Source organism: Erithacus rubecula (genome assembly GCF_903797595.1).
Source record: "Erithacus rubecula genome assembly, chromosome: 1".
Taxonomy (NCBI): domain Eukaryota; kingdom Metazoa; phylum Chordata; class Aves; order Passeriformes; family Muscicapidae; genus Erithacus; species Erithacus rubecula.
In genome coordinates, this window is record NC_136658.1 from 5645640 (window position 1) to 5664232 (window position 18593).

The following is an 18593-nucleotide window of genomic DNA, read 5'->3' on the forward strand; positions in this document are numbered from 1 at the left end:
CAGTTTCTGATACCTTACAACCACTCAGGAAATGTAAACTTGTTGTAACCGAGTTCATCATGAGCAAATAAAATCTACATAATTCTCTTGTCTATTTAAAGACCAAAATTTGCATTAGATTTTTTTTTCATTTTATTTTTTTCATAGTTATAAGAAATTGCCTTTAAAAAAATAGAGGGGAAAAAAGTACCATCATGAATTAAAGTGGAGGTTCTGCCTCTGTATTCTCTTATATTAAAATTAAAACTATGGAAATCATAACCTTCCAGGAATTACTGTGATAGCATCACAGGTACATCATGTTTTGTTACTCCTAGATCCAAATTGCCAGGCTTATTAAAGGAAAATGCTAATTTTATATTATAGTTTCCCCTACAACTTAATTATATCAATCTATTTCATGATCAATGTAGGAGGCAGTGGGTTTTTTCACATGAAACATATTGTTGCCTAATTTATTATTGAAAAACCCCCAACAACTCCAATTTAATGTGAGGCTTCCTATTTTGCTATTTTATTGGAAGTAGTACAATGCATTCAGGATATGACACCCTTCTGAGGTCTGACTGTAATGATGATCCAGGTGATATCAGCTAACTTATATGAGCTAAATTTTCTCAGTATCAGGCTGTAACTTGTGTCCAATGTCCTGTCTTTGGTGGTCTATAAAAAGCTAAGCAGAAAACCCCAAGTACACATCTGCCTGGTATTTCTCTTCATATATCCTTTTGTAACCAGCTTTTTCTGAATAGCTGGGCCTGAGGCAAGTATTTATGAAACCCACTCACTGCAAAACATTTTTACAGGTGCTTACTTAGCAAAAAGTTCACAGTATAAGTGAATATATTTTGTTTAAAGTGCAAGAAGAGAGGCATGCCAATAAAAGAAAGGCAACACACTCCCCACAGCTAGACAACAGCATCAACAAAAGTGCAACTACACTTCCAAATTTCTTGCTGTTCTTTCCATAATCATCACAAGCACCTGATTGCATCAACCAGAAAAGTCAAATATGAATAAAAGCAGTAAGGAGAGCAGACTCACCATGTACTATCAGGACATATTCTGTGCTGTTTCTGCCAATGGGATTTTTTGCTTCACACCGGTACGTGCCATTGTCTGTTTTGTTTAGGAAGCTGATGCTTAGAACCCTGCCATTGACAACCATTCTCTCTGGATCTGGTAGCTCTCCACCATCCTTTGTCCACAGTACTGGTTCTGGCCTGTTGGGTCAAAGCAAGGCATTTATTTAGACAGGTGAAACACTTACATGCAACATGCACATCAGAAATAGCAGCATCAGCAACTTATGAATAGTCACCTACCACCCCAGGAATATTTGAATTATTGGATCTGTCACTGTTACCACCTTCCCATCCTGGATGTAAAGAAAGTAAAATAACAAGTAGAGAAATAAGAAATTATATAAATAACAAAGGAAGCAAAATGGTACTGCAATAGGCTAAGATCTTTCTTAAATTTAAAAAAAAAAAAAATACTTCTCATGAGGTTTCAGGGCCCACAGATGCTTGGCAAGCTAAGTGCAAATAGGATGGTGTGGGTATAAGTGGTTTGTAAGTGGATTCTTAAAACACTTAGGCCATTCATATTCTCGAGTGAGCTTGAATGTACTGAGTATTTTTCCTGAGCCAGGTCTATCAGCCCCAAAGTAGCAAGTGTTACACACAACCTAAACTTGTTTCTCTTGCTGCATTGTGTCACAGCCCATCCCCTTTTCCACCTTTTTTCATCCTTCCCTTGAATAATTCTTTGTTTCACATGTTACCTCAAGCAATGTAAGATTTAACTTGAAATCCTGAATTTCCTGCTCTTTGTGAAACCTCTCCTCTTTTGCCTGATGCACTCACATCAAAGAGGCCAAAGGCAATGCCCTGGCAGTGATAACCCCTAGGCAAGGTAAGGGCTGCACAGAGAAGGGAATTGGCAGTCCTGGAGGTTCACACATCTCCCCACTGGCAAGGCACACCCAAATCCTTCCTAGAGACTCAAGATCTCCACAGCCCAGGAGATCTGCCTGACAGACAGCAGGATGCATTTATTACTGCCATGCAGCCCTTACTTGCATGTTACTAGATACACTTTCAAATTTACATGAAGGAAATCACCAAAGAGACAGGCTTGTAAATGGGAATGAAAGATTTTACTGAATCTTGTCTATATAATGAGCAGACAGAGCATCTCAGGCTCTTTCACACCAGGATATTCACAGCCTGGGGGTTCAGTGCTACTTTGCCTGTAGCTTTGTAAAGTGTAAACCACATACCAATCTCTATCCAAACATGCCAGTTGTACAACTCAGTAATGAACCAAAATATAATATACACTGTTATAAAATTAGCAGTTGCCAGGTTAGTCACTAGTTGTACTCAAGAAACACTTAATTTCACTAATTTGAAGCAGGTGTTTAAAGCCTATTAGATATAATAAGTGTTAAGAAAAAGAATTAAACCTAAATACTTAAGGAAAAGCATTTAGCCAAATGTGGCCTCATAAACAGAAAAATAGCTGTAATAGCTGTAATGATATGATTTTCTTTTGAGTTAGGCAACACATGTAAGCAGAGGGAATTTTTCTGAAATGCCTATCTATAAAATTCAAATTAGTCTTTAAAGAAAAATATTTATTCTGAAATATAATAGATTTAGACACATTTTAGTAATATTTTGGATGACACCCTGCTAAAATGTTGTCAGACTTAGTACTTAGACTGGCTATTTTCTGAAGTTTTGATTTTTTCCAGAAGATCATATGCTCAGAGAATAAATGCAAGAAGTGATGGTGTGATGGGCCTTATTTATGCCTTGCCAGAAATACATCTAATGCTCTTCCTAAGTTCATTTTCATGGCCTGGTATCCACTCACACATGATACACAATGCACACACTTTCTGTTTAATGCAAGAAGGGAATCCAGATGTGCATGCTGCTGTAGAAACATTGCCCTACAGAGCTCCCAGCATTAAGGTGTGATTTGCCTGATATGTTAAGGTGGATTTGTTCAATTTTCTGGCCAACTCTGCATTGTTTCCCATTTCCCAGTTTACTGTGGATCTGTAATCCCAGGAGTGGGGGCTCTGAAACACTTCTGCTACATTGTGCAGCATTACCTGCATAAACGGCGTGTTAAAGCAACTTCTGTGCAGTGGTAATTGATGGAACTTAGGTTTTAAATTGAAACTAGATGGCATATCCTAGGGGAAAACCTATAGGATAACAAATAAGTATGAAATGGAGCCGTAGATATAAATTATTCAGGGAGCTCTGTCACATTGTAATGCACCAAACTGTGGACTTCCACAGAGCATTTAGCTGTGGCTGCAAAATGATGTGTGGCAGAAAAGCCTGGGCTTAGAGAGGGGCAGAGCTGCATTCTCTGGGAGTGGGGAAGCTGCTAGTCAAGATGGGATATTCAGCCACCCTGTGCTGTGTTTTGGCAGCAGGGACATTGCCAGCACATCCTGGATGCCAGGCCCAGCTCTCCCTCCACCTTTAGGCACGGTGGTGCCTAAAGCAGCAATTCTGTCACAGCCACAGGGTTAAATCCTGCCTGCACTGCCTGGAAGCTTTCAGACACCAGGTCAAAACAATTCACTGCTTAGGCAGAAGTGAGCTAAGAGCAGGTGTGGTCAGCAACAGGGGGTGGCTGGTTTAGAAAAATATTCCATTTTCTGCATCCATTCCTCCTGCACTCTGCCAGCAGCCACAATCATCCTGTCAGGGGTGCTGCAGGCCACATCTTTTCTTCTCTTTTCTATCCACTTGTTAGACCTGTGCCAATGAATTTCTCTAACATCTTCTGGAATCTGCTTATGATGCTCATCAACTCAACTTCCTGTAGCAACTAATTCTGGAAGTTCCCTTCCACATGTTGGAATTTTGAAGTTTAGGAATTTTGAATCTTTTGTGCTTTTTTTTTTAATATCAACTTTTAAAAGAGTATTGGTTTTGATTTGAGGTTCTGGAGAAGCTTTTTGAATTTGAGTTAGAATTATCGGTGTGTAGTTTGATTAGAAGTGTGTAATTTTATGGTAAAGTTTGGAATTTAGGGGTATAGAATATAGCAATAAGTATGGGATAAAATGGAGGTTTTTTGGTGTTGTTTATTTTTATCATTATTATTTATTTTATTTTATTTTTTGCATTTACTTTTAGCTGTCTTTTTTTAACCTCCTAAAAGTGGCAAGCAATATTGCAGGACATGGTAACTCACACTCCTTCTTATTATGACCTTGTTCTAAATTATGACAGCCTAGTACTTAGCAGGCCTGTTTCTCCCCCTTTTTCTCTGTTTGCTAGAATTTGATACTTTCTGACATTATCAGCAGGGAAAAAAATACACAAAACAAAACAAAAAAAAAAAAAAAAAAAAAAAAAGGGGGGGCAAAGGAACCTTAACTTCAGAGCACATTGGGTATTCTTTCATAATTGCCTTAGTACCTCCATTGTCCAAAGCTGAAACACTGGAGCAGCTTTCCTTCTCTGTCTCAAGGCACAGACAAATGTGAATTCCCCACACTGAAACCTGCCCACAAGTGCAGGCAGAGGCTCTTATCCAGTATTTTGAAAGGGATACTTAGGTGGGACATGCTGAAACACCTGACAACTATGTACATTCCTAATATTGCACATTTTTCTCTATTGCATACATCTCTAACATTGCAAAATTTAAGTTTTTTTTTTTAATACTAATGAGTTGCCATAATGCTGTCAATTCCTATGTGAACCAGAACAAACAGGGATGTTTGTACAAACAGCACCTTCCATTTCAGCATTTAGTGAAAGCCTTAAAAAAATAACTGGTTTTCAGTATAAAAATCTGAATTTGTTAACTGTCTTCATGTTAGCCTCAAAACCTGACATAAAAACAACAAAATCTGGTATTCTTTTCCAGTCAGAATGAAACAGGATTGAAATTAAGGTATAAAACACTGGTGTGAAGTTCCACAATAATTCATGGTTTATATTGTGGTACTTTTCTTACAAGTAAATGAACAAAGAAATGGTAAATACAGCAAAACTATTTTCTGGTCTTGAGAGTAGAAAATCTTTTATTTCAAAGCAAATCAGAGAGATAAAAAGATAAAACCAAACTGAAATATGTTGAGAAAAAATAAAATAAAGACCATATGCTTGATTAGAAAAGAACACCTAGGCACTGCCTTACAATTCCAACAGGTGTTTGCATAACATGAAAATCAACAATTATATTTGTCTACATTATTTTTTTCCAGCTGAGGCCTTTGAAATTACATAGGAGTATTTTATTTTAAGACTGGCAATTTTCTGTCCCTTTCTCCACCCTTAACCCATTGACAGTGCTGTTTCAGTGCCTTCTTAAAATCCACCTCTCTAGTGATATCTTTATATTTAAACATAATAGTTAACTTACTTTTCATTTAAAAATTATACATATATCTATTGCATTATGTTTCCTTTATGAACAAAGTGAATTTAGGCAATGCAATCCATTTTCACTTGAAACTTCTAGGCTCTATGCATTTTCATTGCCCTTTTCTAATTTTTGTGTACAAAAATGTAATTTACAAAGTGTTCTTCACTGAATTCTTAGTAAACAACACTTGGAAAACTTATTGACCCATTATAATATCACAGAATCATTTTTTCATTTCCATAAGATCACATTCAAAAAACCCCCTGACTAAGGAAAAACAGGAACCAAAAAACCCCAATACCACCTTTTCACATGTCCAGTCTCCCTGGGAATTGTCATCCAACTGGATATCTAAGCATCCTTTCAAAATTTTGTAGCCAATGTGGGCAAAAATAAAGATGGAAGAAGAATAAGAATTTGAGGAACACTAATAAGATAGAAGTAAATTCATTATTTTGATTAGAGTCCTCTCCAATAACACCTTTTACTTCTCCAAACAGGGGCACACTGGTATTCCCTGAAGTCCATAAAACGCATCACCTAGTGGATATGCCCAAATGAGTAATGGAAAAGGCATCACAAGATTTATCAGAGTGTTTCTTGTTGAAAACCTGGTGCAATGTTAAAAGTCATCTAAGGGAATGATTGCTTCATTAATTTGAAACTTATAGTTCCTCTGTATCAAGAAACTGGATTTTTAGCTTTATCAGTTAATCATCCACTTGAAAGTCTAAACCCTGGGGGAACCTCTTGTTTATATAAAGTCTCAGTCTGAGGAGTCATATTGGGATGAGCTGGTTTGGGAGCATTTCATCTATCAAAAAACATCAATATCCACAGTCTCTAGCCTCTCATAAAAAGTTTGGATAGATGGATTTTATTTTATGAGATAAGAACTCTCTCTGATTTTCTAGTTCTGCTAAACCTGAGTAACCTTCACAGTCTTTTTCTCCCCAGAAGAATTAGTAAAGAATATCCAAAGTAGCTTTCACAAAGTTATTTTGTTTTTTTAAGAAAGAAACTTTAAACATCTGAGTTGACTATTATTATATTTGCTTCTACTTTTCTCTTTTAAGCATCTCAGCAGACATAATGCAGCCTAAAAATATTTCTAATGTTCTATACTAATGCTTTTTAAATGATCAAGAATTGAATTACCAAAGTATGTTAAAAAATGAGGCGTCTACTAAACCTAGATTTCAACATTTTATACCATAAAGATTTCACTAGAATTTACAGCTATAAAAAAATACCCAGGAACAACAAAAAAGAGTTGAAGAGAGCTGCAGTGTATTATGTCTTTGAAAAAGGTGCACAAATAATAAACAAAGAGGTAAAAAAACCCAACTCAAATGATGCTAATGTTCATCGTTTGCAGGAAAAAAAGAGAACACTAAAAAATAAATGAAAAAATAAAAAAAAATTTAAAAAAATGAAAAAAGCAGAAAAGGAAAGCAAGCAAGCAAAGAAACCAAACCAGCTACTAAAAAGCAAACACCCTTCATTCATTACCTTTTGTCCTAGACATTTAAAGCTTCTGCTTTGCCCATCACAACCACACTTAGGTGACAGACCTCCCTGCCTCTATCTTTCTTTGGATAAATCTGGGAGTCCTCTCATCCAGGCTGCATTACAGGTCCTAAACATGCTGATATGAGACTGTGACAGCAACTGATTCAAGTGAATAAAAAGTCTTTCCAAAGCAAAAATATTTATTCTTCTACCCAAAGATACAAAATACATCTTGTTAGAGGGTATAAGAGTAATTTTTCATATTCATATTTCCTCATATCTACACTCTAATATTTCCTTGCAACTGGTATTAAGGTTTCTTTCAGGTCTAAAACCTTTGCCTGTGGGAACTTGACTGCTCTGTTTCTGCATTTATTTTTTTTTTTAATTATTTCCTCTCATCAGGCTGATAATCCATTTCCTTTTATATTTTAGTACCCTTAAAGTCTAAAAGACCCTTTCACCCAAAACTTTAACACAACTGTGCAATGCTGTTGCTCTCTGTCTGGAGAGGTTTTCCCAATTGATCATTGAGCCATTATAAATGTAACTTCTTTGAAACCACTTACCTCTAGTTTTCCCCTTTGTGCATATCATGTACCCCCTTCCCCTCAAAAAAACCCCACCAAAACCCCATTTCCTTCTTAGTCATTTTCAAGAAGACAAGGCAATATCAGACTAATATTCTGAAAAGTGCCTAATCTACATATATATGTGTCTATATATGTATATATATATATGTGAAGCTTCTTACCTAATTCCAATATTATTCACAAACTTCTCAAAGAAGTATAAAAGCCCTGCTGTGAATAATGTTTTGGGGAATGGTTTTCTCATAGTCACAAGACAGTTCAACAAGAGAATTTATGTGAAATCAGAAGACAACTTATCAGTGAATTGCATCAGAAATATCCCTTGTATTCTACTATTGTAAGCAGCAGGGAGGCTAGAAATGGACAAAAGGATTGTCTAAAAAGGAAAAAAAAGAAAAGATCCAACAAAGTTTGTGAGGGAGATGCCATAGAGAGGAGTTGCCATTCTATAACCTGTCCTGATATCCCATTTCACACAATTTTCATACACTTTTTTCCCACATTTGTCATACACTGCATCTGCTTTCCAACTTCTGGTGTCTCATTTCTTCCCCCTTCCATTTTTTTGCCTTCTCTGACCAACTTTCCAGACAACAGACTGAGCATTTCTATTCCTTTATTAATTTCTCCAGACATTTCTGCACCAACTGCTTAGTTGTATCCATGAAAGGGAAAATTTGCTGAACTAATTCATTTATGCCTCCCATCACTTATGAATTTAGAAGCAAAAAAAATAGGGGAGGAAGAGGTTGCCATATTTCCAAATTTTCAAGGCCAGGCCACCACTTAGGAGCAAATAGAACTGAAGAATACTGCTAAATTTATGTATACCATAAAGAAGACAGGTAAACCTCCTTTAAATACACGTTCAGGTCAGGGAATAGCCACTGACTCAATTTTTTTTTCAATAAATCTGGAAAAAACCTGGACATTTTAATGCATTTTTAGCAGTTCAAATAAAAATGCCAAGTATTTTGGAACACTTTTAGTAGCCAGCTAATAACCACACTTTTTCATATGTATTTTAAAGTCTGAGGCTCAAAACATCTTAAGTTCAGAGGAAACACTATAACCTCTGCAGTTTACCAACAGATGTCTGATTTAAAACCTTGTCTTTAAAAAACAATGACATGTATGGCTATACTGTTCATTTCATGTCACCAGTTTATAAATAATTTATATTCCTTTTAAATTTTAACCAGGAAAACGAAAAGTCCTCCACAGAAGTATAACATGCCTTTCAAAAGGATTCCTGAGGCTAAAAAAGGCAGGAGGAGAGGTGCAAGCCTATACAGCAGCAGGAAAGAGGAAAAAAAAAATACAAAAACAAAAAAAAAGCAAACAAAAAACTCAAACTACATTAAACTATCTTATGTCATAAATCCTGCCTCACTTGCTGAGGAACAGAGACCTCACAAGAGTGAAAGCCACTGTGAGCTAATTGGCAATAGCTCAAGGACAAAGCAGTAGGCAACACTTCACAGGAAACATCTGCAGGTTGGCCACAGATGAGATAAGGTGTTTTCCAATTCCTGTAAAGTAGCAAGGACTCTGGCTTTGTATCAATTCTGGTACTGAAGGTGTGATATGGGCAGATTGCACAGAGGTGCAGCTGCTCAGGGGGATGCACAATGCATCATCTGCCCTGCAGCAGCCTTCACAGGCTATGGGCAAGACACACCTGAAAACATCTCAGTGACCAGAGAAAAGCACCAGGCTTTATTTTAGGAGGCTGTGCAAGAAAACAAAGGGATAAAGACCTCTAGAAGGTGAGTGTCCCTTGCTGCTGAGAAGGGGAAGGCAGCAGCAGAGCTGTGATTCTGCCCCCTCCTCCAGGAATGGGAACCCAGCAGAGCCAAGTACCAAAGTGATGGTCACCCACAGGGACAGAAGTGAGGTCCACTGGCAGAAAAAACAATGATGCCCTCAAAACTTCCTTGAAATTCTGGAGCTGAAAGTACTTTGGATGTGGAGCAGGTTGATAATACATGCCCTTCCCCTGTTCTGCTTGGGATGGATGCCATATATTGATGTGCAAATTCCACAGATAAATCCCTTTCCTTTCAGTCTCATAAACTACGTCCTACATTCTCAGGTAAGGGCAGGGACAAGAAGAGAGGAGAAACTATACAGATAAGTGAATATTAAAGAAAAATTGTCACACCTTCCTTAAATATTTTACTGCTGCTCCTAAAGGCTTTTTCTTCCCTGTCAAAGTACAGCTGAAATGATAAATGGCATGTAACAATTTCATTCACATGAAAAATTGTTGATTAAATATTGAAATCTTAATGGCCTAGATTCACTATAATTCTAGCTCCATATGTTTCTAATTATGTAGTCAGTATTCAAACAACTAAATCTTTGGGCTTCCTATGCTGTTGTTTACACCTTGTTGCTTCCTTCTTAACCTTCAAGAAATATTGAGAAATTAGTATATTATTCCTTTTCATCCATTGTAAGTAAAGCATGACTATAAGAACAAAGGATGATGGAAACTGCCATGGAGTAAATGGACAATATATGTAAAAAATGTATTTCAAAGACATGAAAATGCCAGCAGTATTTAGATAATATGGTGCTCAAGTGGTTGAATCAGAATGGCTGCTGAAAATTACTGGGATTAACCAGGAACTATGTTCTTAATGCTAATGAAATACTGCTGGGGATAAGAAAGCTGCATTAAAGCATAATGATAGGATGTGCACACCTTAGTTACTATGCATGTCATTGCACAGAGGAAAATAACATCTCATCTGGCACATCTTCAAACCTGTTTCTTCACACCAGTTTACAAGCATGCTGCATCCTCAGCCAGGGGAGCAAGCACTGAGGAAAATACTGATTTAACAGAAATAAGAGAGAAAAAAATAGCAGAAAGAGCTTCAGCACCACTGGTTTTAAATGCTTCACATTTTCATGTTACAGGATTAGGAAAAGTGCATTTTCTTAGGATAGACATAGGAGATACAGAAGTGCCACACAGAGATAATGGCTGGGACTGCAAGAAACAAGAAGCAGGCAGCAACTGCTGTCAAACCACATTTTCAATTCCTTTTCCATTATGTCTGTTGGTCATATCCTCAATTCCAGTTGAGGTCTGAAGGGTATATCATGGAATTAATGAGCAAATACTCTTATGAGGGTTTTTTTCCCCCTTTGATAAATCCTGATTTTCAACTGCTTAGATATTTGAGGCTGCTACACTGATGGATGTTCACATGCCTAATTTGCAATGTTTTGAACTTGCCTACACTGTGTACCAACATCTACAAGAAATTTTGTCTCTGTTATTACAATAAGCTGAGAAATCCCATCTAAGAAACACCAGCTGCGTTTTCTGAGTTAAGGTCAAATGCTTGCTGGCATGAAAATCAAAGAGGAAAATGAAGAGTGTCTGATTCATTTCCACTTTTTCCATTAAGTAAACAGTTGAAAATTTCATTCACAGTTTATTTGTTTGTCCAAATACCACTTGTTTGAAATAATTTGCTGTTGATGTAAGACAGTCAAGGAGAAGCCTCATTAAACTAAAATTCCTTCCTGCACTTGAGGTGCAGTGACAACACCCAGAGAGCTGATGAAAGCACCAGTGCTGCATCTCAGATGACAAGCAAGGATCTCAGTACCAGCCCTCATTAACCAAGGTATGCACTTCTTGACTTTCAATGCATGTAAGAACATCCTGAAGTTTGGGAGATGAAGCAAAGTCTCCTCTTTTCACCAGATAAGAAACCATTAATAACTGATATTTCTAAGATCTTCTGTTGAATTGTGTCTTCTTAACAAGTAAATATATGTTGCTATATGCAACAGTTAATAGAAGCACCTAGGGAATGAAAATACACCATAAAATTTTTGTACCTCAGTTATTTTTTCATCAGTGTCAAAAAAAGCTGATTGCTTTTTTTGAGCAAGTTGAAGCACACTGTATTGAAACATAATGAATAATAATTTTTTTTATGCTTTCAACATAATATATCAATAATACACAGTGAACTTATAGGTGTTTTTATTTCAGAGCTAAGTTCTATACCATGGATTGTGTCAATTTCTTTTGCATCTAAAAATAACTTCTGAAATGGTAATACAATAAAGGGAAAAAGAGACAAAATGTTATTTACTTAGAGAAGTTTGTTTTCTTTTCCCAAATGTGTTATTATCTCCAGACAGGGGAGTGCTTTAGTTCCCACAAACTTCTCACACAGAAAATTATTCATTAGTACCTTCATGGTAATAATTTTAGCACTGTAAAGGAGATATCCTCAAGCTCTCCATGGGATCCAGCTCCATTAGCATCTAGTCCCAGCAAGCCCCAGCAGCCTCTGCTCAATGCTCAGCAGCAAAGGAACAGCTGTACTGAGTCAGACAAAAAGTTCAGCTAGCCCAGTCCCTTATCTCCAGCACCAGGGACAAGCAGATGTCTAGGGAGCACAGATCTCAGGCATTTCTGATACCAAGCACAGTTTAAAAATACTCTGTAAACCTTAAGGACTTGCCTTTTCATGAACCTAGGCAGTTTTCCCTTGAATTACTGTGAATTTTCACCATCTGTCATATCCATTGACAACAAATTCCCAAAGTTTACCAGTCATTTTATGAAAAATTATGTCCTTGCTTGGCAACAAAGCTGGTACTTATTACTTTAACTTTCAAACATTTCTATTTTTAGAGAGAATGAACTAGCAATCCTTAACAACTACCTCTGTACCATTTACAATTTTGGAAACAGCTCAAATGTTTCCCTTCTCTGCCAAATAGGCCACCACAAAGTGTATTTTCTGTGTCCTTCCAGGATTGTGAATAAAATGTTTATAAAATAGGCTTTTCCCCCTACAAAAGGAATTCCAGCCCCATGAAGCTTTGCCTTTATTCAGATGTCTGCTAATTCTAGTCCTTTTTTTAAATTTTAGTATTTGAGATGTCAGTTGTACAGATTCTGGGATCTCTCCTGAAGCTCTGTTGTCCTGACCCAGCCAGGTGGTGTTAAGCATTTCCTGTCACAGTTTATAATTCATTGATCTATCGTTGAATTCCCTTTGAATTCTGGAGTAAAACCTTCTGGTCCTGCTGACTCCCTGCTGCTCATTTTGCCTGTCTGTTCCACAACCATCTCCACAATCCATTTAAATCTTGCTGGTGAGCACCTGAGAAAAGAGGGAATCAGTCTGGAATGTGCCCAGTTTCCTCAGCCACAGAAAACATGGATGTAGCAAATTCATCTGGCTTCCTTCAAACCTTGATTCTCAGTTGATCTTAAAAAAATTTCCATTATTTAATTTAAAAACTCTTCTATTTTCAAGTTTCTTTTCTAGCTATTCCTTAAATACTTTTTCTTTTTCCCTCTTGCTTTTCTTGCTGGTTTGGCTTACTGAATTTTTATATTTAATCTGCCAAGATCTTCTCTTTACTTTGGAAAACAACTCCAGCTTTTCAAATTATACCTTTACCCTTTTTATTACTTTGATTTTTTTTCTTCTGTTTAGCCTCACCAACTCCTTCTCAAGAGATTGTGCAAGGTGATATGTATTGACCCTGTGGTTCTCTTTTTTTATTTTTCTAACAAAATCCTCAGGCTGCATGGAAAGATTTAATTCTCTTAGTTTCCCCTTTTAACTCCTTTTTAAACAAGATTCTTTATTTTTATGTAGTTTCCCTTTTTGATGTTGATTACCACATAATTGCCCAGACTTGATTTTTTTGCCTCAAAGTGCAAACAGCAAATAAATACTTTTGAAAGAATGAGCTGAATAAAGATGATGCTGAGAGCTCCCACAGTCTGATTCTAGGAAGATTCTAGAAATTGTGTGTACAAGGTAGAAAGGTAGGTTAGGGATATTTGAGAGCAATAGAAAATAAAAACAAAACACCTCTCCCCCCCAAAAAAAAACCCCCAAAAAATCCAAAAAAATCCAACAAAATTCCTAATCAAAAAGCAATATCAAGTAGAAATACTGATGTGTCTCCCACTTACCTCCCTTCCACCATCCCCCAGAGACACCAACACTTCTTAACCCGTGGTAAATCTTTACAATTCCATCTAAAAAGTGGCCAATCCAATATTTCTAAGCAGGAATAATCAAAACAATGGGAAGAGGTGATCCAGGTGCAGGAGCAGGGGTTGTCCTGCAGCCCCTGGAGGAAAATGCTCTGGAGCAGCATTGTCCTGTACAAGACTGCAAATCTCAGACTCAGTCTGTCCTCAGCTCTTAAATAATATAAATTTTGGAAATGGTTTACCATGGTGCTTAGAATAGTATGGGTATGGAAACTTCATTTTTAACCAGCCACAATCAGATCTGAGAAATCTCCAAGATTTTCCTTGCAATGCCAAGTCACAGACTACCTCAGTCAAACAAGGAATAATTTGTCATACTAATAATAAATTAATATAATCTGTTACTTCTCTTACCTGTTTACTGTAATGCCTGCCGGAACCACAGCCCCATTTATCTTGTCATCTCCATTTTTTTCTGAGGTTATGCTCACCCACAGAGCAGTGTAAAGCTCCTTTAGAAGGAAGTGTTTTACCCTGCTAGCTTACACCACATACATATTCTGCTGGTGTAAATGTGTGGTAAAAATGCAAATATTTAATGGGCTGGTGCTCCCTGTGACACTGGGTGTTCCACATAACATATTACTGAACTGTAAAACATAATCAGTATGATTTACACTGATGTGTAAATCTCATTTATACTAACGTGCCTTTTTGTGTTCTACTACTAGCAGTTGATTCAAAAGCTCTGTAATTTTATGTGTAACTGTAGCCAAACACTTGTCTACAGAAACTGAAGTCTTTAAAAGGACAAACATCACATCTTCTTCCAAAACTTTTCTCAGTTGTAACTTGCTATCTAGAATTACCTGCTCTGTATTTCAATTTTATCTATTATGCTATTCCACAGGCCTTTTTTATTTTAGCATGTGTTTCCACCTGAGAGCAAGGAAAAGAATTATTTCAAAAGCCATACACATGTAAAATGGATTTAATGAGCACTAAAAGTGCTGTGTGCAGTTGTTTTTCATACTGTACTTTCTGCACTTTTATGGGTAAACACTGCAAAAAAGGGATGCTTAAAAAAGAGGAAAAGCAATTATTGAATTGAGCCTATTAGGCAATGTGATCATTTTACAGAACACTAAAGGGGAAGTTCTTAAGCACTGCAGGAGGCTTTATTGTAAAGTGTAATTTTCAGACAGCCACTAATGTTCCCACCTGCTTCTTTCTGTGTCACACTTTTTTTATAACACCAATTTCCCTTCTTTCTGCAAAATATTTGGGAAAAGAAAAATTACAAAAAAGGGTAGAATATCCCAGCTGTGAAGATACAAGCTTACAGAAGGACAGGATGTTTAATACAAACTGAAATTTAATCTATTCAATATACATACTGTATCTCAGCAAAAAAATTTTACCTGCTTCATAATATGCTACCTACTACATCATGGCATAATTCTGCAGTGGAGGTGTAATGTCAATGAAATACTGGTGTAGAAAGTCTCAAGCTGAATATTTACATAATCTTTTAAAACAATTGGCATTTACCTCCAAAGACAAAATACCTATCTGGAATGTTTCACCAGGTGAATCTTATTCTACAATTCATATTATGTTCTTCATAAGATTTTAGAACATTTTACTGAAAAAGAGCACTCATTAAATATGATAGATGCACACTAAATCAAGGCAGGAAATAACATTAGCAAAATTTAAATAATTTAAAAATTGGTCAAAATTTCTCTGTGGTGGACAATAACCACAAGAAACAAAGTTATTAACATCATCTGACATGGGATAAATCATATCAGGTCAAATTAACAGGGGATGGGTTTGAGCTAACAATCACCTGCTCAAGCAGGGTAAATTCCTTTTGGAGAAATAGAAGCTCACACTTCTCCAAACAGAAAAAAACATACAAACAGCCTAAATGGGATAAAGATACAGAGATGAAAAAGCAGTGTTTAAAAAAAAGAAAGAAAAGACAGAGTAAGAACATTTGAAGAAACTATAACAAGGGCAAAGAGACAGGCAGGACAGAGATACCAGTGGTATTTGCAGAAGACAGACTCTATCTAACTGCTGAACAAGCCAAATTCAAAGAAAGACAACTTTGAATGGACAGAGAGCAAGACAAAAGACAGGATTAGGAGAGCCTGAGCTGTCCTGAGAGATGTTCCCAGTGACAAGGAACACGGGCTGGGAACTGTGGGGAGGTTTCTTACCTTTCTCCAAGTCTATATCCACAGATACAATACCCTGTCCTATACATGTAAGCATTTATTCAAGCATTTATTTACAGAACCTTGCCCAAAGCTGTGTGTGACATGTGTCCCTGGAAACCTCACTGTAAACTCAGAGCATTCAGAGGCATAAATCAGATAAAGATATTTCACCTAACACTAGTTCTGGGACCAAGGCAAAGAGCACCAGGGAGGCTCCTGGTTAGTTACATGCACAGCAGTTTTGCTCAAAACCATCCACCCTTCTGCTAGGACTAAGATCTAAACATAAAGCACTGAAACTCCAGTACCTAGTACCTAAATTTCCCCCTCTTTTTTTTTTTTTTTTTTTTTCCCACTTACTTGATTTCACCTCTAGATGGTCCTATCCAGAGAAATCAGAGACTCCTACAATTCAGGATTTTTATGTACAGATATATATGCAGCTTAAGGAAGAAATACTTTGACACCACATTAATGTTTTGCAAGAGTAATATTTAATCATGGATATGGACAAATCAATCAAATTTTCCAAATAATTAATATTTATTGATACTCCCTGAGCTTTCAGTTTGAGCTGTGGGTTCATTCTGCATGGCAATTTATAAACACAGAAACATGGGTGCATTTCCAGATTCTTTATGATAATTCCTATAGGCAGAATTGATACCAGCATTTCTTTCTGGGCTGCTAGGTACTCATGACACAAACCCAGATAGCAGTGAATAAAATCTATGTAGAAAAGAAATAATTTCATACAGAACCTCCATCTCACCTGCCAGAGAAGCCAGAAGTGCATCATAACAAAGCAGGACAGAAAAAATTGCCCATGGACAAAAGGCTGGCCATTAGACTAATGACTCAGAGGCTAAACCTGCCCTTAGGATGCAGTTTGAATTCAATATTGGCAAACTGCTTACACCAAAATATTAATGGCTGAATGTCAAGTGGGTTTCCACAATTTTCTGCCTTAGATTCTGATTTTACTCCTGAGCACAGGTTTGTGGGCATGCTAAGAACTCACTGTTACATCTCAAACCAAGGGTGAGCTATCTCCTGGGTAGGATGCTGTGTCACTCCACTCTTGGGAAAATAGGGACAGTGATCAATGTTAGACATAAAATATACACCACATTTGTCAATTCTAAACTTAAGACTTTTTGCTGCTTCAGTTCCCAACTGTAAATTTGAGGCAATAATCTAATCATACAAAGATGTGGAAAAAATAAACATTTAAATATTTTCTAAGTACTCAGATACTATGGGAAATTAAAAATAAAGCCTATATGAAGAGTATGAGTATGAAGAAACACCAATTCTCTCTTTTGAAGGTATGCATCAAGTAAGGAATGCAGATCATTCATAGATACTGTTCATAATTACTGTTCCACTGAAGAAGTCAAGAATCTTCTTCAAAGATTATAACCTGCTACAGTTTTCAGGAAGAAAATCACTATCATATTTCTCATTTAAAAAAACAAAAAACAAAAAACAAAAAAAACACAAACAAAAAATCGGGAAATTCAAATGTGTCCCACCTAGTATTTCTCAAAATACCTTCCTTAGGCTCAGATGTCTTTCCACTTTGAATTAATTTAAACTAAGGTAAATATTCAGAAAAAGGAAGAGATTTTCTGCTCTTTTCTTTACAATAACTTTCATCCTTAAGCCTGTGACAAAATGACTCATGAGATAAATGTTTCTATAATTTTTTCAACTACCAAACATGTGAAAACTCTGCAGAGGTGGCAGGAGCTGTAGGTGAAGTAATCCTTTGCAAAATGTCTCACTCAAGGCAGTTTTCTTTAAATAGATGCTAGAGAGTACAGGGTGCCCCACACATAATTTACAGTGACTTTATAGCCTAAGCCTGGCTCTTGGGTGTGCACTCATTATTAAAAGTTAACACCTTTCCTTACATTAAAATGTTCATTTGTCCATAATTGATACTACTCTGTACATATTAGTGTTTGTTTTTGGTTGTGGTTTTCTCTATAACTTTCACGACATCACTGATAATATTATTCTAATGGAGGATATTTAGGTGAGTTTTCTGAAATAAAAATCTTCCCTATTTATCTCAAAGAAGGCCAAATACTCACTTTTTATTAGTCAACCAACTCTACTATAATTCCCCTGAGCTGCATGGAATGGAAAGACATTTCTCTAAAGCACACAGGAGACAGCTAACTCTCTCTTTGTTTCCTGTGCCCTAATTATTCCATTATATTTTGATGTCTTTTCTCCTGAAATGACACTGACTTAGAAAACTCACATATTTCATGCATGCTTTGATGAGAGTACTGACTTAGAATATTAAATATTGAACCTTGCTTTCATTATGGGTCAGTTTTTGAATTTACTTTTGGGGCAGTTTTGAGTCACTAAATTATATTATTAAGACACAGCAGTGTGTAGAAGTTACAGCTGGCAATAAGAAAACATTGGCTTTTAAAAAAATTTGTAAGCATGGATGACTGCAAATGATCATTTTGTTCTTTACTTTTTATATCTTTTATAACTACCTCATGTTTATTTTAAAATACTCAAAATACTGTCAGGCAATATGATTTCAGAAAAGTCTAGACATTACATAAAAAGGATGTCTATGATTTCTGAAGTTTAATTACATTTCCTTCTATGGAAAATAAACAAAGTCTTGGTAAAAATATATTATTCTAAAAGAATAAATAAATTAAGAAAATTCAACAATACTTTACAGATATATTAGGCAAGCCCATTGATTAAAATGTTACAGACTGACAACTCTCCAGGGATCCAGCCAAAAACATTGGAAAATAAAACAATGCTAAGAATTGGAAAGAGAGGAGATTCAATTTGGTTTGAAACTAC

The 18593-nt window shown here is 36.3% G+C and overlaps 1 protein-coding gene across 5 annotated transcripts in view; it reads right to left on the reverse strand.

Moving 5' to 3' along the window:
• The window catches only part of CADM2 (cell adhesion molecule 2), a 549455-nt gene that overhangs the window by 64086 nt on the left and 466776 nt on the right, over positions 1 to 18593 (reverse strand). For all 5 annotated transcript variants that reach the window (XM_079299722.1, XM_079299720.1, XM_079299721.1 and 2 more), the window contains one exon: positions 1045 to 1223. In XM_079299722.1, the coding sequence (XP_079155848.1) occupies positions 1045 to 1223 (179 nt within the window). The remainder of the gene's footprint in view (positions 1 to 1044; positions 1224 to 18593) is intronic.